At 40.3% G+C, this 22,290-nt stretch overlaps 2 protein-coding genes across 8 annotated transcripts; one reads left to right on the forward strand and one right to left on the reverse strand.

Moving 5' to 3' along the window:
• Positions 1-231: 231 nt before the first annotated feature.
• LOC125231691 (zinc finger CCCH domain-containing protein 18-like) lies at positions 232-13,256 on the forward strand. Of its 7 annotated transcripts, none has more exons than XM_048137219.1 (16): positions 232-330; positions 1,054-1,884; positions 2,061-2,221; positions 2,632-2,757; positions 3,258-3,387; positions 3,780-3,933; positions 4,224-4,371; positions 4,914-5,095; positions 6,445-6,619; positions 7,278-7,543; positions 8,203-8,283; positions 9,506-9,653; positions 11,130-11,217; positions 11,666-11,783; positions 12,411-12,493; positions 12,679-13,256. In XM_048137219.1, exons 2-16 carry the CDS (start codon positions 1,056-1,058, stop codon positions 12,816-12,818), a joined length of 2,829 nt encoding a protein of 942 aa, XP_047993176.1. In that variant the 5' UTR covers positions 232-330; positions 1,054-1,055; the 3' UTR covers positions 12,819-13,256. The 7 variants fall into 7 exon arrangements, 5 of the variants coding, with proteins under 5 accessions (XP_047993176.1, XP_047993175.1, XP_047993174.1 ...); XM_048137218.1 differs by having other exon boundaries at positions 241-602; XM_048137217.1 differs by having other exon boundaries at positions 241-1,884.
• Positions 13,257-13,358: 102 nt separating this feature from the next.
• Positions 13,359-17,897, reverse strand: LOC125231692 (ribonucleases P/MRP protein subunit POP1). The gene is made up of 4 exons (XM_048137222.1): positions 16,369-17,897; positions 15,233-15,594; positions 14,265-14,546; positions 13,359-13,661 (listed from the first exon to the last, which is right to left on the reverse strand). Exons 1-4 carry the CDS (start codon positions 17,753-17,755, stop codon positions 13,368-13,370), a joined length of 2,325 nt encoding a protein of 774 aa, XP_047993179.1. The 5' UTR covers positions 17,756-17,897; the 3' UTR covers positions 13,359-13,367.
• Between the last annotated feature and the right edge of the window lie 4,393 nt (positions 17,898-22,290).

Raw genomic sequence — 22,290 nt, forward strand, 5'->3', positions numbered from 1 at the left:
TTGTTCCGTGCACACTGATAGGTCGCGGTCGCGGTCGTTTTACGACGGACGTCCGCGTAGTGTGTTCCGAGCTTAAGTGTATATTCATTGTCCAGATCCCCGTCCGCGGTCGATTTACGACGGACGTCCGCGTAGTGTGTTCCTAGCTTTAAAAATGATCCTCCTGTTAATATTCATTCAGAAATGTGTGGCAACATTATTAAAAATAAAAAGTTTTAGTCTTTGATTTGACTTCGTTGAAAGAGCTTGTTGCGGCGCATTTTAGAGGATTTTTAATTATAAATTTATAATTACATCAAGAAATTTACCGTCTATCCCATCTCAGTTAAGGTAAGGGGGTAAGTTGGCCCTACGGAAGTACTGAAAAGTGATTATTTATATTATGTTCATATATTTCCTCCTATATCACAGCCATGTTGAAGTAGTGTTGATTTTACTAAGTTTTCATCAGTTTATCGTCTCAAAAAGTTAAACGTTGATCACAAGTATATGTGAAAGACCCAAGTTAAGTTTGTGTTGTGAAAGTAAAAAGTTAAAAGTCTATCAATATGAAAAGTGTTATAAAGTGCCACCGAATCTGGCGTCGAGGCGTCATCTTTAAGGTAAGGCTGGATGTGTCTTCAATATACATCAGAACGTAGCATTATAACGGTTGTGACATCAGCCAACAAAAAATCACGTACATAGCAGTTATACAATATTGAACATTCGTAATTTCATATTATACATTAGGTTGCTTTGTACACAAGTGCAAACAACACCTTTGTGCCAAGAATCGACATTAAATTTACCGAATATTTCGTACCATTAAATTAAAGCTGAGCTTGTTCTTATCTACAGTCTATAAGCAAAACATTTTCTTTTCATACATAAACTGTTTTGTTTCCATACATCACTTGCTTGCACATGAAATAAGAAAGTGTGTACTAACTGTTAAATATTTTGGTCTGAAATGCTAATTTAACTAGTAACTATGATCTCAAGGAATGCTTTTGGGTTGGGTACCTTGAGCCACATTTACAATCTTCATATAAAATCACACTCTGTTCTCAGGGATGGATTCAGAAGATTCCCGTGATGGTCAGGGAGATGCACAGTCGTCCTCAAGTAGTAGCAGCTCAAGCTCCAGAAGTCGACGGAGCTCATCATCAAGTGTATCATCTAAAAAGGATGCTAAATCACCTCCACATTCACCTCCTCGGTCACCACCACGATCGCCACCGCGTTCCCCACCTCAATCACCCCCCAGATCACCTCCATCGCCAAATTCAGATGGCCCTAGGTCTCCTTCACCTGACAACCACTCACGGTCTCCTTCACTGCGGTCTCAATCTCCTAGTAAACCTCGCTCTCCCAGTAACTTGAGTGGAGCTCATTCAGATATAAATTCACCTGAAAATTCCATGCCAACATCTCCTGCTGGCCCAAAGTCCCCAGATGCTCCTAAGTCACCCAGTGAGCCTGGTTCTCCTGATAATCGTGAGCAGTACTCAGGGCGTCATTCAGGTGGTGAGGGTCCAAAAACTCCTCAAAGTCCAAGTAGTTCAGTGCGGTCTGGTCCTGGATCTCCTGACACTAGGTCTCGGCCTGCTTCACCAGACTCTGCGTCTCAGGCAACATCCCCTTCAAGAAATCCTGATCGAAGTTCCCGCCCCTCAAGCCCCTCTCCTGATAGGAATTCGTCAAGGTCTTCAGTAGTAATGTCACCAAAAAAACGTGAATGGAGCCCTAAAGAAAATTGGAGGAGGCATACTAAAGCCGAGCAGAAAATGGTACCTCGGTCACGAGAAAGAAGCAGATCAGAATCTAGTCAGTCGAGTAGGAGCTCTTCATATAATAAGAGAACTAGTGCTAAGGATCCTGCCACTGAAGAGATTTCTGAAGGTAAATTGAACAAAACTTTCCGATAGTCCAGTAATATTGTGGTTGACGGAAAACAAAGTTAAAAAAACATGTTTGTAGAAATATTTATTTCATTTAAGTAATAAAAAAAAGTATGGTTAAATATATTTCACTCATATATAACTACTCGTTATAATAGTAGATAATTGTATTTTTAGGTGAAATGGAATCAGACCAGGAGGAAGATAAGAAATCTAGGAGTAAATCACAAAGTAGCGATAAACCTGATGGAAAAGACTTGAATATCAGCCATGAAGACCTGTCAGATGTATCAGATCTTGACTCTATAGGACCAGATGACAGTGCTAAAGGATCAAAGGTAATCTTTGCTAAAAAGATGTTCATGTTAATAACATCAAAAATGTATTTCTAATAAACATACCTGACAGATAATGAACAGATTTTCTTGAAGTTAAATGTGTGCAACATGGGGATATGATATTCTGCCAGAAACTAAAAGAAAGTGGAGGAACCGATTTAATTTTGTATCAAAAATAAATGTGAGCCCTTCCTAAGGCACCTATAGGCCAATAGGGTGAAAATAATTGCTGGATTGGGGTCTTAGTAGCTCAGATGGCAGAGCATGAGCTAGTTGTTTAATGGTAGAACAATCAGTTAATTTCTACAAACTTACAGTTGTGCATATTTTGGTCCAGCCTAGTTGTGAATAAATTTAAACATAATGGTAAGTATTTTATCATTTTTTTACAAAAACTTATAAAATTTCAGCCTAAATCTGCACCTGCGTCTCCAGAAAAACCGGAAGTCAATGGAAATAATGGGATCAGCTCACAATCATCACCTAAATCTCCTAAATCAGACAGCGGGAAAGTAGATACACCAAAATTGGACAAAGTAAGTGTTTAATTGGTCAATCATTGATAAATTTATTATTGTTTAATAGATAAGTAAGCTAATTCCTAAATAAGTGCATTTGTTTTATTTATAATTTAACACATGTAGTTTTGTGAATTTTTATTTTATCTTACTCGGAATTCAGGCATGATCGCGCGATAAATGATAAAACTACAACTTACACTTACAAGTAGTGTGATAGGGACGGCCTGATGTTTTATCATTTATCTCACGACCATGATTGCCTGCCAGAATGACAAGCTCTTTCCATCCTAATAGGATATTTGTAACCATTTTTTATACAGTACAGTCAGAATTGTATGTAAGACAATCTTGAGTCTGAATAAAAGCTGCACCCTCTCTTGCATGGAAACTAAGGAAACAAAATTCAACATTCTTTTGTAGAGCAACTAGGTAGAAGTATGATCAGACAGCAACCTGAAAACTTTTAAAATTCATGTCACCAGTCTTGTGTGTAAAGTTACAACTTTTATGAACAGGTTCCCCTAGAAAAGACCAGTAACACAGAGGATGGGGAGGAGCAACTAGACTTTGAAGCCGAGGAAGGTGAATGTGTGGAGCCTAAAACTGCCGAACAGGCTAATGGAGATGGAGAGATTGTTGACAAAGGTAAGTGTATAAATACTGCATTATTTCATAATATAATTATTTGTAAGTCTTAATTAATAACTCAACAAAAAAGACACACAAAGTAAAAGGTTTACATGAATAAATGGCGTATAAATTAAAGGTTGGTTGCACCAAACCATCTCTTACCGAATTTAGCGTTCGCAAAATTTTTAGTATGGGAATTTTGATAGCCTTCAGATGCGTAACGTTGATGTGTATGTTAACTGTGGTTGATCCTACTGGCCCTAAAGGTTTGTCGAAATCTACGCGAACGCAAATGTATATATGAAGGTATTTTGACTGTGCTTTTACTTTGACGGTTTAGTACACTTGATAAGAGAAGTTGATTATACTATTTCTAATTTCGCTTCTAACTTTTTGTAACTTTTTAGCAGAAGAAGTGAAGCCGCGCCGTGTATCTCGAGGCTCATCGCTGGAAGAAGGCGAAGTGTCGGATGAGGCCGAACGTAGACCTGAAGAGAGTGAACCAAGACCTGTGTGCCGGTTCTTCTCGCGCGGTGCTTGCACGTGGGGCGTCAGCTGCAGGTGAGCTTATTTTTCCAAGAGGACCAAGTGTAAGACGAAAATTAAGAGTGAGCAAGTATTGTTATATCTGTAAGGCCGTTTTCACATTATCCGATCCGATATCGGATGTCGGATGTCGGAAGGGTTTCAATAGAAAAAATCCAAGATGGCGCCTGTAATGTATGGGATATCGGTCCGACATCCGATATCGGATCGGATAATGTGAAAACGCACTAACACGAGTCGAATGTTCAGTCAGACAATGTAGAAAATTCATGAAAGATGCTGAACAAGATAATTATTTTTCATAGGTTTCTACACCCAGGGGTGACGGACAAGGGCAACTACAACATGTTCGACGTGGTGCGAGGAGTCCCCGCAACGGGCTACACTGCGCCGCCGCGCGATGCCGCCCCGCCCGAGTCCGCCTGGGAACGTGGCCTGAGAACCGCCAAGGAGGTACAGAATACCCGTCTTCTAAGGTGTTTAGGTCGAACGCAATATATGCAATAATGCATGATATTGATTTCACGCTCGTCGCCGGTCGCAAAGATGTTCCAAGACAATAAAACATTGGTTTTACGAGCAAGCGCGGATCCAGCTTCGAGCCCAGGGGAGGGTCACGTGGTAAAGGCTCAGGCCCCAGGGGCTCCAGAATCCGCGCATGTTTATGAGGGTAGCTATAATATGTTCGAGCTCGGCCTGGGCACCGCTAAAGAGGTAAAGACGTTCTAAGGTCGCCTATTGCCTTGTTTTACTGTCTTGGACAAGGGTTGTCTACATATGGTTGAGCGCAATGCATGAAATCATTTCATGTCATTTCATAAATCGGCTTGATCTGCCACTAGTCGCTCATAATCGATGTTTCACGGACGACGCTCGACGGAGATTGTTAAAGTTTGTCATCAGTCTGGTCATTTATTTAAAGCCAGCACTGTATATTTTACTATCATAGGTAACGTCATCAAAACAACTATGTAACAGTAACCAACCCATTCCAGATGCTAAGGATAGCGAACAAACGCAAGGAGCAAGACATGGATTTCGAGGAAAAGAAGCTGCATCTCTCCGTAGGAGGTGTTGTTCACGACCCTGATGCAGAGTTGGCTTACGCGGCAGCCGCCGTTGGTGCCTCACCGCCTAGGCATGAACCTATGCGCGATCCTGATGTATTTAGACCAGGGTATGACTTCCTCTATTCAACTTTATTCATTTTAAGGTATTCAGCTACAAGGAAAAGTAGCTTCATTTTCGACTATTATATACATAGTAATAAAAACACACGCAGCGATGTGATATAATATATCTTGTACCGTTTTAACATTTTACTCGTATCTGGTGGATGCATTCTCCTTCTTTCCAATACTTAGTTGTATACTTGCTGCCCTACATATGGCCATCCTGCCACTGCCACTTTAGTTCTTGTTGTGTACTATAGGCTACTTGACCCTTTTTTAAAGTCTCTCTTATATGATTAGGTACTGTCCAATTAACCGAAATAAAATATTACCATATTTTTTAGGGTTCCGTAGTCAACTAGGAACCCTTATAGTTTCGCCATGTCTGTCTGTCCGTCCGTCCGTCCGTCCGTCCGTCCGTCCGCGGATAATCTCAGTAACCGTAAGCACTAGAAAGCTGAAATTTGGTACCAATATGTATATCAATCACGCCAACAAAGTGCAAAAATAAAAAATGAAAAAAAGGTTTTATTAGGGTACCCCCCCTACATGTAAAGTGGGGGCTGATATTTTTTTTCATTCCAACCCCAACATGTGATATATTGTTGGATAGGTATTTAAAAATGAATAAGGGTTTACTAAGAACGTTTTTTGATAATATTAATATTTTCGGAAATGATCGCTCCTAAAAAAAAAAAAAGTGCGTCCCCCCCCCTCTAACTTTTGAACCATATGTTTAAAAAATATGAAAAACATCACAAAAGTAGAACTTTATAAAGACTTTTTAGGAAAATTGTTTTGAACTTGATAGGTTCAGTAGTTTTTGAGAAAAATACGGAAAACTACGGAACCCTACACTGAGCGTGGCCCGACACGCTCTTGGCCGGTTTTTTATGACTTAAAAACAGCAAAAATAATGTTTAAAGTATACATTTTACGTAATCAGGTGAAAACAACACAGTCATGTTAATCTATAGATTATCTGTGAATCAGGTCATTCTATTCGAAAACAACATCTTCTGACTTTTTAAGTATGAAGGCATAAAGTTCAATATATCAATGATTGTTTTGACATGCGGTATGGTTCGAATTAGATGACGTCACTACATCGCTGACAGCGTTTTCGGTGGCCAAAATAAATAAAAATTGCACACGTTTTTAATCGAAAATACGTAGTCATCAATACCCAAAATCTATAACAATATTTGTTATGTCAAATACTACAGAACACATCATTTTTTGCGCCAAATTCAATATGAGTCTAGTAGCCTATTATAGGCATTTCAGACAGTAACGTTAGAGAATCCCATTGTTCATTTAGATGTTTCTATAACATCAATATTTATTTCAACAGACATGACGTGCACGGTCCCTACGGGCCGATGTACCGTGGACGCTTCCCGCGGCCAGTACTGGATGAGCGTGAGCGATTCTTCGAGCGGGAGCGAGTTTATGAGCGTGAGCGGGTGTACGACCGAGGGCACTACGATGAGCGCTCCGTTATGGCCGAGGAACCGGCCTACCATAAGGTATGTATAAAAAGAAACACTTTAAATAGGAGTTATTGCAATGTACCGGGCCCGTTTTCCGCAGCTAGAACTAGACGAGCGGAAGCGTATTTAATTATTTATGAGCGGCCGGGAGCATTGTGATGGCCGATGACAGCTCCGCGCAAGATCAGGGACCGGAAGAAGAGTATATTGTGTATAAGAATACACAATATACTTACTCTTCTTCTTCGTCGAAACCTCATGACTAAGGGTCGTGACCACCATAAGTCAATGTACGTTACAGTGCTCTCCACTCAGGCCGATCTTTTGCCTTCCTAAAGGATCCCTGGAGCCCAACGCGTGTGACCTTCATGATTGTGCTGAACCAGCGCGTGGGTAATCCGGCTCATTTACGATGGCCCTCCACTGGTCCGACGATCAACGCCTTCTCAAGGCTGTCAGGATCTGGTCTGGCCAAATGGCCAAAGAAGCCTATAATTCTCTCCCGGCAGATAGCAGAGAGGCGAGTCTTGACATTAAGCTCTTGTAGAATAGATACGTCAGTACGACGTGACGTCCATACACAATATACTAGTAAGCCGGCAATAAACGCAGTGAAACTGGCCAGGCCTTCAGTCACAAATCTACCTGTGTGTTTTCAACCATACAAAAACCTGACCAACAAATGTTACTACAGCGTCGTGTGCGATCTTCCCGCGAAGTGATCGTCCAACGCGCCGAAGTGGAACGTCGCGAGGCGCGCGAGGGGCGGCGGGACGTGCGGGACGGGCGGGCGCGGGACGTGCGGGACGCGCGGGACGCGCGGGACATGCGGGACATGCGGGACGGGCGGGACGTGCGGGACGGGCGCGGCGACGACTGGGCCGACCCCTGGATGCGCGCCGAGCCCGCCGCGCGCCGCCGCCGTCCGCCCTCCTCTGACGAATCCTACTCCTCCTCAAGGTATGTAACTATGTACTAGTAAAATGATTCTGCAGATGATAGGTTACGAGCGGATGGGTATGACTGCGCGACGAGGTACCTACTTTATTTAGTTTTAATGGTGATCTACCGGTGGTCGTCGGCGTAACGACTTTGGGATATTGTTACTATGTGTACATGAAACTTTTTTTATTAATGAGATAATCGAGGAACTCCCGAATCAGTTCTGGAAGAACAAGAGCAATAAATATTTCGAAAAGTTGTTTATAAAAACCGATGACCACCTAGTTTACATGCACCAGTGTAGATTAGCAGTCAAATGTCATAATGTGTGTATGAATTTTTAAATGGTACCACATTTTGGTCGGCACTTCACCGAAGAACACAAAATTTGTCACAAGTTCGTATATATTTTCAAAAACCACGCGTTTCAATTGTTTCCGTTGACCCAATATGTTACAAATATTTATATCATGAATATTAATTTGAAAATTTATCTCCGCTTCCTCCTCTTCCCCCGGCTAATGGGTTTCATTTTCATAACTCTGACGGTGTTTTGGTCTGTCTCACGATTGAAATCCACCATTAACATGTAACGTTTGCATGCATCATCGGACCGCTGTGCGTGTGTGTGTGTGCGCGTGCGTGAGTGCCCCTCTCCCGTCCCGTTGACTCCGCAGCTCTTCAAATTCCAGCTCTCGCAGCTCGCGGTCGCCGGGCGCGCGCCGTAAGCGGAGGGCCTCCTCGTCCTCCAGGCAACGGTTAGTATCGAGTTACGGCACTGACACAGATTATATTATACAATGGCGTATACAAATATATCTGAACTCACTAGACCCACATAAAGTAACAGCGACGTTACTAGGCCTACATTGCATTCTTCGGGTCCAATTCTGATCCAAGACTCAGAAAAGAAGAAGAAAAAAACGGGATGTAAATAGAAATATAGGTCGATAGCATTATGTTTTTATTTATTAAGATGGAACCGTTTTTTATAATAAATATTGCCATCGTAACTTATAATTTGTGACTACTGTTTGCAGCTAAAATTAAACAAAATGTAGACAATATTTTGAAATGTTATATGCTATTAGTACTATTACTAACAGAAACACTTACTTACTAACCTTATAAAAATAACAGCATGCGTAAAACATAAGTACATTCATTTTATTGTTTATTTTTAGCTGCATATTTATTGTAGTTTGAATGATGACACACTTTTAAGTATTCTTTTTTACCGACAATGTAATTTGCCAATGTTTTTACACTGGTGTTTTTGTTTGTCTATTGTACTAAATATATTAAAATATGTATTTACGATGAATGATATTGAGATATATGAATTTATTTTATTCTGTTAGTTTTTTGACTACCAAAGATTAACAGACGCGTCACATCGCGTTCAAAAGGTTAAAAATAAATTTAACCTAATTTATTTTGCATTCAATTCCTTATTTAAAATGTTTATAATCGTATATCTCGGTTAGACAAAGTATGAACAAAAGGGGTCTCTTTATTTTTAAAGATTGGCATATAACTATTTATAAGGTACAATAGTGTCAATTATTACGCAAAATTTTGATTATTTCGAAATACGTGGAAAATCTATAGGAAGAACTCATGTTTTTTTTCCGCCTTATAAAAAATGAAGGGTATTTGATCAAACTTTAGATATGAAGCTGACAGATAAGGGGTATAAATTATTCATGGTCGCTAAACCACTCTATGAAATATCGCCCGGGACGCGATGATGACGAAATTTTTCGCCCGGCCCGCGGTCTAACTTGTGAGGATGGCTGGGCCTATACAGTGTAACGGCTAGTGACGTAGGGATGGACGTTCGATCTGTCGGGGTGAGTGTCCCTTTCCACTCCGGGCGCTGGGGGGGCGCTCGGGTCTCGCTCCCGTTCCCTCGAGGCGGTCCTACGCGCTCGTGTCGTGTTCGTAACGTAACGTTAACCGGTGTGGTGGCACTGGCAGACTGTCGCCGTCGGTGATCGTGCGCGAGCGGCGCATGGCGAGCGCGCGCGCCACCGCCATGAACCCGCCCGCGCCGCGCCGCCGCGCGCCCTCGCCCGCCGCCGCGCGCCAGCTCGCCGCCAACCCGCCCGCGCCGCCCAAACACAAGGTAACCGACTACACTGCTACTCTACAACCGACGACCTCACACTTTGTGTGACACACCCGCCTGACCCACCTGTGAGTTTTACCTCTTACCTCAGCGACTTATGCGAAACTTTCAAATGCTTAATGGATTTTGTGAGCAGCTTACGGTAAGTTTTGACTACTTTCGCAAGCTGAAATCTGTCAAGTGTAATTGGGTACGAGTTTGCCTACGCAAGCGACTCACAGCTTATCGAAATAAATTACGAATAAGTAATTGGGGCAGCAGTTTTTTTTTGTTTTCAACTTTGGTTGCTTGAAACAACGTAAACTTCCAGTAAGTTGAAAATCACAAAACTTACCATAAGTTTTTCATAAGTGTAAGTGGATCCAAAAGTTGCTTACGAAAGATTTACATCAGCAACTTACAGGTATAAAGGCGGCCTAATATAGCTCCGCACACTTGGTGTTTGCTACGAACCCCAAACATAAACCTAACGGTCCAAATACCACCAAAGACAAACACGTTTCAGAAACGTACCCGTCTGTCGACCGAGCGAGCCACGTATTAACTGCGACTTAGATCTCAGCAAAGAACTAAAATTACTATTTATACAAATGCTTAAGCTCAAATATAAGGAAGAGTCTATTGTTGTCGCAATAGCTTGATTACTGTTACCACCGTGTACCAAGGGTCAATAAAGCTATAATCCCTGCCACGCTTACCTGACCAATTCTAGTTCCACGTTGCAAATCTTACAACTTATAAATCACGAATAAGTAACAAAGTTATTTGGACTGGAATAAGTGACGACAACAATATTAGTCATGACAATGTAAGAAAATTTAGCAATTTTATGTTTATGAAACTTTTATATTTTTTTCTCAAACATGGTATGAAATATTGATGTTATGTGCCTTATAATTGGCAGCGAAGTATGACGTTGCAGGTGCGGCTAGGACGATTGATAGATAATGGAATTTCATACAAACCTTGCAGGCCAAGGCCGGCAGTCTTCTTTTTTTAATTTCCAAACACAGATAATTGTGACATAACATCCAGGTATTTAGCCAATTAAAAAAAAACTATAAGGGGCTTTATAGACGTGCCGACTGCAACTGGTACGGGCCCTAGACAATATTTGATTTTGGGTGCGTTTTCATACAAAAAAAATTGTTTTCGTTTTTTTTTTGATTTTTTTTTAACTTTTTGTTTTTTTATAAGCGTATACGGGGTATCAAAGGGGAACGAAAATTCGATTATTTTTGCGCTACGACGCACCGTTTAGGAGATACAGCCATCCAAAGTTACTATGTTCAGTAGACTTTATTTATTTCATACCATGTTTGAGAAAAGCACTATACATACCTCGGCGGGAAATGGGGTTGCCCGCCTCAGACCTATCCGGCCTCGCTTCGCTCGGCCGTCTATATGTCTTCGGCCGGCAACCCCCTTTGTTCCGGCCTCTGTAGTAATGTACTATTACTTCGTCGGTTTCAGGATGAAGTTGATCCATATGGCCGCACCAAAGCATCTAGTCGAAACAGAGACCGAAAACGGTACTCCAGATCATCATCATCTGGTTCAGGTACGTCACAGTCCAAACATTTTCTCTAAGTACAATTTTTATTTACTTACTCCCACATTTTCAAGATTTGCGCACTTGCACTGTGTAACATTGTTTTACTTACGAGTCTTATAGCGTTCAAAGACTGTACAGTCACCTGCAATAATAACTCTTATTGTTGAAAGTCCCAAAAATATGTCAGGAATTCAGGATCTTATTGCTCTACAGGCAGGCAAGTATGGTCGCGCGATAAATGATAAAACATCAGGCCGTCCCTATCACAATATAAGTGCGATATGGACGGCCCGATGTTTTATCGTTTATCGCGCGACCATGATTGCCTGGCTAATAAGATAGTGTCAGATATTTTTGTTGCCTTTGTTGTGTGTGTTTTGTGTGTGTGCAGGTACAGTCACCTACAACTACCAGTGTAATGTTTACCAGTATTTAGTTAATTGTAATATTTCAGAATCATCATCGTCGTCCAGCGAGTCGGAGAGCGAGTCTCATTCATCATCGTCATCTGGAAGCTCCGGGGCGCGGCGCGCGCGGCAGGCGCGACTCCTCAACGCCGCCGCGAGGCCTAGGTGAGCATACCGACTTTATACATATACACTGCCATAGGTGTGAATTTTTTCCTTTAATTTAAAAATTTATATCAAAGGAAGGGAATGCCTTTGCCCAGCAGTGGGACACAGGGTAATAAAAAAATTAAAGGTTCAAAAGCTCGTTCTCCAGTGATTTAGTGTAAGGGCTGAGTTGTAAGGTAAGATTGGGCGCGCAGCGGGGCGTGAGGCGTGCATGTCAAGCAATTGAAGGTCATACAAGTGTCTCGAGTCGACGTTGCACAGCGTGCACGCGGCCCAGCGCGCCTCGCCGAGCGCTGCGCTCGAGCGTCAAGAGCGGATCCTCGTGCCCAAGGGGGGGGGGGGTCACGTGGTAAAGACCCAGGCCTCAGGGGGGGGGTCACGTGGTCTATTTGTATGGCCAACCTAGGCTCCTGGGGGGGGGGGGTCATGACCCCCATGACCCCCCCCCCCCGATGTCGAGCGTCCATTCAGGGCTTAAAAATTAGAGAACGAGCTTCGGAGCCTAAGGTTAAAAATTGCCCTCGAGACAGCACTTAAAATGAAAAACATTCATTTATTTACGAATTTTTGTATATGCTCGTGTATTATAATCAAATGATATTCCAATGGTCAATGTTCTTTCAGGTTAAACGCTAAGTCCAGTGCCGGTTTAGCAGCTGCAGTCTCAACAACTGTAGCAAGTAAAAAGGAATCCACTAGTGATAAAGGTGAGAATAAATACTTAATAAAAAAATAATCCAAAATACGTAGCCCGCCTAAGGCAAATATTTCTGAGAACATGATACAAATAAATAACATATCACAAAAACATAAACCACGCGAATCTATATGTTAATCACTGAGTCTCAAACGCTGGTTCACTTACGTCATAAACGTATTTTCTTTTTTTTAGAATCCGGTGGCAAGAAGCGGCCAGCTGGCTCACCGCCGAACTCGGGACCAGCAAAGAAACCAGTCTCTAGGAGGGAAGAGCTCCTCAAGCAACTTAAGGCCGTCGAGGACGCCATAGCCAGGAAGAGATCCAAGATCTAAGACAGAGATGTCACACGATGATTTCCGCCCGGTCAGCTAGCAAGCACGGCTAGCAGTACAAAACACGACCCACGTTCAACTGTCATGTCTCCATCCAACCAACGCAAAGTTGAAATCGGAAGAAACGAACGAATCATGTCGTGTTAGAATAATTTATTAAGCATTTAAGAATTTGTGATGTTCATTGACTTAACCAAAATGATATATCAATTATAGGTCTTATAGTGTTGTAGTAAACAGATTATTTTAATATGTATACGAAACGGTATAAGGTCTCAAATCTGACATGTAAAACATTATCAATATTGAAAAGTGGACATTGTATTTTGGTGTTGTTTGTTCGTCACAATGTGAAAATTGAGAGGAACCTAGTTTAGTAGGTTTAACGCTGATTACGTAAGGACATTACGAGCTGAAGAATAAATTCATTATTTTATATTGAAATAGTTTTATTTACTCCTAAGGTCGAACACTAACTTTGGTAGCTAGTCTGGCTCATACACACAACATATGCTTGGCATTTAGGAATGCCTCATTTCGTGTGTTCATTCATGGCACAGTAACTTGTAAGGAACCTAATCTATATTTCCTCGATGTTACATTTCGGACTAGAGCTTGATTTTGGCCACTCTTGAGGAGGGCGCTCAGAGCGTTATACGCGACGAATCCAACGCCGCAACTGTGGGCTTCCGAGAAACTGAATCCGCCTTGAGATATAAATCCTATGATTTCTCTGGCAGTGGAATGTCGAACAGTGGGTGTGTCGGAGGGCACCCATAGTTCTCTCATCATTTTCACGTATTCCGATGGCTCTTTTTGTACGGTCGTTTTTCGTGCAACATTCTGAAATATAACGTTATTAATAAATAAATTAATGACACGGCATGCGTTTCACAATCACGATAATATAATTATGTATAAGCGTTAAGTATACCTAACTACAGTGGTGTATGTAATTTGCAGGGCCCGTAACTTTCATGCTGATGACAAATTTGACGTCACGCTGTATATGTATAGGATGATTCAAATAGCTTTATTGTAATAATTAATCAATTGATGTCATCGGCATGAAAGTTACGGGCCCTGGTGCCGTAGCCGAATGGCATTTCTGCGAAACGAAAACGAAACGCCGCGAAAGGTAGCCTGGCTCTGTCGCGCCCATACGCAAGAGCGATAGAGATAGATATCTACGAGCGTTTCGTTTCGTGAGCGTTTGTGCCATTCGGCTACGTTCCCTGATAATTTGCAACGATCTTTCGAAATAAAATTTATATGTCGTCCATCGGTGAAAATTACGATTTCCTCATCTATACAGAGAAACCACCAAGCTTTGGTCACATTTTAAGTATCAAAACCTTTTCTCTATTTTATGAAACTTTCTTGGACTTATTTTTTAAATAATAAATTGCACTTCAAATATTTCATGGTTTTCTACTGTTAACTTACTGCGGTTACTGTGTTATGCTTTTTCAGTTTCATCTTCCGTCTCCGCAACCGTTTCAAGTCTATAATGTGTGCTGTCCGTTTCTGTTTCCTTAGTTCCTCGTTAGGGTCGTCATGGTGGGGTTCAAACAACGTTTTGATTGTTTTGTCATCTCCAGGCCGTGGTAGACATAAATGGGCGTGCCTTTTGAGAGTACCTTTGCCCTGTACTTTAATGTACACAGCCACCAAGCAGGTTTCAGATTTGTCCATTTGAGGAAGAGCTTTTTTATTCATCACACAGTTCTGTAGAATAATTATAATAGAATAGAATATTAATATAAGTATGTGGTGCAGGATAGCGCCATCTATCTCAGCTAGCAAACAAAGTGGTACAGTTTATTCTTAGAAATATAATTATGTGAGTGTGTTTAGTAAAACGTTCCACTTTGTCGGTTACAATTAAGGCGAGATTTACTTGTATCTTTATGTGAATAAACTGACAAAGCGGCTTTATAGCAATCGACAAAGTGGGACGTTTTCCCGTGCACACTCACATTTACATACCGGGTGCCCGGTAATTAATGGACAACCTTTTAACCACCAAGAGGGCACGTTATACTGGTCCAGAAAATCGACATTAAGTTTTAGAGGTAGTAAAAGTTTTTTTCGAGATTTTCACACTTTTAAAAATTTTAGGTAGTATAAAAATTTTAAAAAGTGTGAAAATCGAAAACCAGGCGACTTTTACTAAACCTTAAAGTCGATTTTCTGGACCAGTATAAGGTGCCCTCTTGGTGGTTAAAAGGTTGTCCATTAATATCCATTAAAATTTTAAAAAGTGTGAAAATCTCGAAAACCAGGCGAATTTTTCTAAACCTTAAAGTCGATTTTCTGGACCAGTATAAGGTGCCCTCTTGGTGGTTAAAAGGTTGTACATTAATTACCGGGCACCCTGTATATTTTACCATCAATAACTGCTTACGAATTACCTGTACTTGATCCAAAAGTTTCTTGTCTCGCAAAATAAAGAAGTCAACTACTGAACTTGATGCCCAATCTTTTAACAATATCTTCCAGGGGCAAATAAATGGACTATTGACACCTAATTTAGCGTAATTTACTCTCTTACTAGGAGGCAGGTTGAAATATCTCTCTTTCAACTCTGTTTCTATTCTTTTCTCCTCTGCCATCCCGGCTTCAGAATCTGGTGGTATGTGGTGTTCACCCATTTCAAAAGCTAAACTCTCAGTTTCGCGGAGACCTCCGGACCTTGCACCGAACATGATGAATGTTTGCCAGAATTGCAGGCTGTAGCCGGCTGGTATAATTATATCCCATCCACATCCATAACCTAAAATAACAAATATTTATTCTGAAATAATTGTTTTATACAAGTGAGCCTAGATTCTTCAAGACCTCTGTCAAGTCAATATTGCGAGCTCAGTTAGCAAATGACTCCAAAATTTATTTGGTAGCAAGTATATGGAAAGTAGAATTTTGAAAATTGTGATTGCTCTAAGGTACTAAAGTTAACAAATTATTGCTACTAAAATTTGTTCATCACACTTATAGCACAATTGTTCTACTTTTTAACCGACTTCAAAAAAAGGAGGAGGTTCTCAATTCGACTGAATGTTTTTATTTTATTTTTTGTATGTATGTTACTCGATATCTCCGAGAATCTTGAACCGATTTTCAATTTTTTTTTCTCAATCGATCAGGTATAACCCCGAGATGGTCCCATTGGCACCAAGTCGGGGTCTGATGATGGGATCTTGGAGAAATCGAGGGAACTCTTCAAATGTTATAGGCACATGTAATGTTTTTAGTGTATTTTTCAAAGGTACACCAGTATTTACGTCTGACGGGGCCAGCCTGCGTATGGTTGGGTGGGGCAAACAGGTCTGGTACCGACTACAAAAATAATTGATTTGTTTATAATTTGGATGTTTAGATTACTGCAATCCGATAAGAAATCTGAATTCAAAGGTTTATTATTTTTTGCTTTTTAGTTTCTCCATGTTTTTGTAACGCGCTTATTTTTGAAGGCGGTTTTATTTTTTGTTAAAAAGTTTATTTATTTGTTTTTACTTAGAGATTTTAGAGGCTGGAGGCAGATACATACCAAGTTTTTTAATACAAGGCTCTTGAGAGCCTGGTCTCTGGACTAGCACCACAGGGACACTTTGTAGAGCAGGATCATTCTCATTCACCTCTCCTGGCACCAACTGGCTCTTGGTTATGTGAGCTATGAACTGTCCATTGGTCAACCTATTTTTCTTGATAACATCATGTATACTCAAGTCCCATAAAGGCGAATTTGCTGCTTCCTTAGGTATATCTAGCAAGGACTGTGCAGGTATTGGTTCTGTGTTTTCATATTTAGCCTTAGTGCGGTGTGAAGGTCGGCTCAGGCGTGGATCCTTGACAATCAAGCCTACTACTGTTCTTGGAGGCAACTGAGATGGTGAGCTAGCCTTACTGATCTCTTGCCAGTAGTCTTGCTTTTCTTTTAAGTAGAAATCATCTTTTTCTCTAAGGAGTGTTTGCCATTCTGAAGAATCATGCTCACTTACAGATTTGAGACTGTGAGACAAGATTGCATGGCTATTGGGTCCTGTCAATCTGAATCTGTTAAATATGCCTGATAACACTTTGAATTGGATATTATCTGTAAATTTATTAGAGATTTTTCTCTTTTTTGTTGCTAAATCAGGCTCATCTGTATTTATACCACTTATTATGTTTGCTAAAGCTGATTCTACTTGTTTTGTCTGAGATGGATGGACAAATAGCCACAAAATCCTATTTTGACTATCAGCTGGAAGCCAGATAAAGGTTACTTTTCCAATATAACCATAAGGGTAAGAGTTTACTTCATATAGGTGGATAGTACCTTCTCTTTTGCCAGATAAATAAGCTTGAGCACAGATGCCAAGTCCACAGACACAACTAGTTAATGACGAAAACATTTCTTTTAATAATGCTACTGGTCCTGTAACTTGTATTGGAGTTAGGTATGAGATGTCTTGTAGTAAACAGTGAGCAGAGGTGGCCCGGTAACACATTCTGAATGCTTTGTCACAGGGCGCGAGGGCCAGTCGGTGCCCCCAGCGCTCAACCATGTGGAACCTTTTAGCGTGCCATATATGAGTTTCCAACCAAACATTTCGCTTCTGCCGTCGATTATACTCATCTAACAAATTTGCCGGCCGCCTGCGATATTTTCTAGATGGCCTCTTTTGTTTAGGAGGTAGGCCACTCTTTTTTAACTGCTCTAAATGACCCTCACGTAACTTTCTTGGCAATCTCTTACAGTTGTGGCTCATTACTCTGCGGCGCATGTGAACAGGCAGTGTTTGAAAGATAAGCTTAGTTTTGCTTGGACGAAGAATGCTTTCAGTCATAGCAGCAATTTCTACGCTTCTAGATGTAGCAAATTTCAAACTATTGGCTGAAAATGGTAACTCCTCTGTGCCGCCCAGGGCAGCATCGAATTCTGGCGTAGCCATGGTAGCCTCAGATTATTTTTTATGCAAAATTTATCTTAAACACATTAATTAACAGAAATATCTCAGTACCATTATTATGTTATGTTATAAATTACTGAAAAAGGTTTCGAGATACATCACTACACAATATAACCTACAAACTACAAAAGCTGTCAGCGTGAACATGACATAATTGACATTTAAAGCCGGTCCAAATCGAACTTGTGACAATATATATACAGGACTAACAGACGAGCGTCCTAGACACTTTGACAGGACCAACTTTTTTAGGGTTTCGTACCAAAAAGGCATTTTTCTATGTTGATCAAGGTAGGGTTTCGCAGCTAATGTAAAACGGGATCCGGGAAAATTAAGACTCCGCTGTCCGTCTGTTTGTCTCACTCACATTAGATTTTTTTTACATTTCTGTTGTCAAAACATTAAAAACAGAATTAAATTAATATAATACGTGGGGCTCCCATGCATGAGAGAATTTTTTTTTGCCGTTTTTAATGATAAGTGGTACCTACGGAACCCTTCGTGCTCGAGTCCGACTCGCACTTGGCTGTTTTTTTTCAATGGCGATTAGTTTGTTTTTGTTAATTTTGTGCCAAAATTTGAATTTGTACACGCTCCATGTGACTGTTACCAAAAAGTGTGTAATTAGTTAGCTAAGAGGCAGCATGCACCGAATTCTTCTCATACTTGTTACCAACTTGTTTCCATTGTTTTAAACATACCGCATAGGACCCGCTGCCGATGGCTGTTGCTGCTCTGAGAGAATGAGAACCAAGTTTATTGCACCTTTAATGAATGAATGAATGAATGAACCTGATAGTGAACCGATAATTATTACCTACCGGCGGTCTACCTACCCTCACTCACTAGATTTAGGATTAGTAATAAAATTAGTTATTGGTTTTACACTAGATTAAAGATTAGAGGGATACGCAGATCACAGGTTACCCACTTCTGTGCCAGCTCTCTTTAGCAGCGATTTTCTGCTGCTGAGTCGTTGACAGATAATTAATGTAATAAATACTAGCTTTTGTCCATTACTAACCTAACTAAACTGAGTAACGCCTTTAACCCAAAGAAGGTCGGTAATTCACGGTTTGTTCTAAAAAAAATTTACCCACATATTACCGCTATTTTTAAAGACAATCATTGTGTAGTGAATAGTGAAACCATTTCTTGTACTAAATTTTAACTTCTGATTAGCAGAAACGTCTGCAATCGATGCCACTAGGCTTAGAATAAATTTAAAAGTGGAAAATGTCTGCCTTGGGTGAGACTTGAACTCCCGGCCTCTGGATCAATATTCCAGCGCTCTGCCAACTGAGCCACCAAGACTTCAACCAAGCCAGCATAGCATGCATTTTAGCATGGTTAGCGCATCGTAACTGGTGAATTTCCAATATGACTTGGAACTCCGGTTGCCGTTTAAGAAGTTTAACACTCTTACGGTAGATGTCGCTACGGGTCCCATTGACCTTAGTAGTGGAAAATTTCGCGGGCTTGGTTGAACTCTTGGTGGCTCAGTTGGCAGAGCGCTGGAATATTGATCCAGAGGCCGTGAGTTCAAGTCTCACCCAAGGCAGACATTTTCCACTTTTAAATCATTTCTTGTACTGTAAATAACTAATCATATACATCACATGTACTTACCTACGTTAGTTCGCTTCCTCACTTGTCGGGCGGAATCAGTGCAGTTATAGTATGTTCAGTTGAGTTTTATTTTTAATTTTGTTTTCATTATTTTCTGTGTTTTTTGTTATCTAAGTTTCGTGACGCATTGGTTTTACTGTAATGTCATGCAAACATGTTTTTACTAAATAAATAAATAAATAAATAAATAAATAAATAAATATATGAACATTTCTGCATCTTAACTCCTTGCGATAAGGTGAAAAATGTACACATATTTATGAACTCGTTTTTTTACCGATTCGGTTTCGAGCGAGAGCCTACATTTGGAAGGTATATGTACTCATATCTGGGGCAGCAAAGTAAGAAGTAAAGAAAGAAAGTAAGAAATGTTCAATTTCACAATGCGCTGGTCGGCCGAGGCGGTGTCAAGTTGTATAATTATTAAGTATGATTGTAAAATGCTTATGAAATAAACATACGATCTGCGGGCCGATTTTTGAGTCTCACACGTTCGAATTCAGAAAATTTTCACTGAAAATAATAGGCAAGTCACCGTTTTCAACCGGTATTTTAGTGACTGAGACTCAAAAATCGGCCCCTTGGACCTTAACTATGTACGTACACAGCCCCTGGTTTATATTTGTATGTAAGTAGTCTCTTTTCTTTTCTCTGTTTGTATGCTTTACAGAGCCGCAAAGCAGCGATTTCATTTTTCGCGGCGGGCCGACTTTTTCGGCCGGCGGAGGGCGATGAACATCTTGTTCCACACAAGGACAGTGCCTATAAAATTTGAAAACACATTTATTAACAACCACTTTTTGAATTCATTGCAATGTGGCAGATACCAAAATAAGCTATTTAATGTAAAGGAGTTAAATTGTATGTAGGTAGTTATGTACTACAGTTAGGTCTTTTCGTGCACGCTAGGACATATACTTTGGGCTAAGCTATGTTCAAATTCGTAGTTAAATCTGAAATCAATCAGTGGTCTATTTTAACACAGACTTTGCCTTTATGGATAAGCGCAAACATGGCGAGTATTTCTTTGGCATAAATATTGTGTTGGCACCTCACTAGGGCAAGTTATAAAAATGTTAAGTTTTCGGACTCAACAAAATAATGTTTCATCTAGAAGATACCTAATACCTATTGGCTAAATACGATATAGATATCTTATCAATCGAGCGAGACGTCAGGTTTTGCGTTGCAAACGAGTGGATGAACAGTTTTTTATTTCTTGGTATTTGTTATTTTATTGTGTGCCAGGGCATTAGCGCTGTTGGTTACAAAATAGTCATTTGTTTCACAAGGGGACAAAGTTGTTCACGAGTCAATATTGATATCCGATTCGCTTATTCGAAAGAATCCAATATTGAACCACGAGCGTATCGAAACTTTCTTCGAAAAGTTGAATGTTGAGTTGAACTTTGCTAGGGTTTCAAGGCACGTAGATTAAACCTATTTTCCAGTGAAACACAACATTTATCACCACACCAACACTAAGAAAATAGGTATTAATTAACAATAAAATATCAACCTACTTACATAAATCAAATCTATCAATTTATTTAACATTTAAAAATCAATTATCATCTATAAAAGATCAATTCTACCAGCCAGCTTTGGGCATCAAGTTAAAAACTGTATGAAATTAATTACCTACTGTTAATTACTCCTGTGGATGAAATGCAATTTTCCGATTCCTTTGTCAAAAATAATCTAGGTACTTGACCACCTTCATAGTACAATTGAGGAGTGTCTTTTCAAAAGGGCTTATTTCCACTTTGAACTTTTTTTGGGAAATCGAGAAAAACATAATTCCACGGTATTGATTTTGAAATATATATTTAATTTGCAAAATTGTAATATTGTAAGTTGACGTTAATAATGCTATGATTACATCAAACGTAACATGTGTAAGTACCTAAATATAGTTATTTCTTATACAAGGGGGCAAAGTTGTATTTTAACGCCGAGTGTGGAACTGAAAAACGAGCAAGTGAAAGGATTCTATAGTTGAACCACGAGCGAAGCGAGTGGTTCGAGAATAGAATCCTGAACTTGCGAGTTTTTTAACACACGAGAAGTAAAATACATTTGCACCCGAGTGTAACACAAAACTTTACCCCTCACTATAGCGAGGAAACTACAACGCAAAAAATGCGTTTATCATTGCTTCTAGTAGTTCCACAAATAGGTAAATCATCTATATTATTACATTCACCTACTTTTATCAATTTTAAAGCAGTTAATTTGACTTTATTCAAGGTCAAATTACTTTACCCACTAGTGGATAAAATGCGTTTTTACCCGCTGGTATTAAAGGACAAAACACGTGTTTCCGAGCTAGTGAGGGGAAAATATTTAATTACCATGTGTTTTTGAGAATTAAGCACTTTTGATGCGAACTTTTGGGAATTAAGCCCTTTTGTTGTGGCCTTGTAGCGTAAATGTTATTATTTTAAAATGGTTTTATTTTATTTTTGGATTTTGTATTAAGTTAGTTGATATCAATGTTGTTGTACTACATACATTGGTTTATTCACATAAATAATCATTACACATTTTTCAAGGCGAGACTTTTTGAGCTTTATGTAAAGCTCGGCCCCACATGCGCGTTTTGATAGCGTAGGCGGAGCGGTAGCTGAGCGCAACGATAGTGGTGCGCCGGACGAACGCTGGCGTTGCGCCCAGCGGACGCCGGCGGGAACTAACGAGCGCGGATTGCGAGCGGAATGCGCGCGGATCGCGAGCGGAACGCCAGCGTTCCGCCAGCGCACCGCTATCATTGCGCTCCGCTAACGCCGCGCTATCAAAACGCTTTATGTGTGGCGGAGGCTTTAATCTCAAAACAACACGTAATTTTCTATACTAAAAAAACTACATTCATAGTTTAAAAAAAAGAA

This window comes from Leguminivora glycinivorella, chromosome 12, assembly GCF_023078275.1.
Source record: "Leguminivora glycinivorella isolate SPB_JAAS2020 chromosome 12, LegGlyc_1.1, whole genome shotgun sequence".
Lineage (NCBI taxonomy): Eukaryota > Metazoa > Arthropoda > Insecta > Lepidoptera > Tortricidae > Leguminivora > Leguminivora glycinivorella.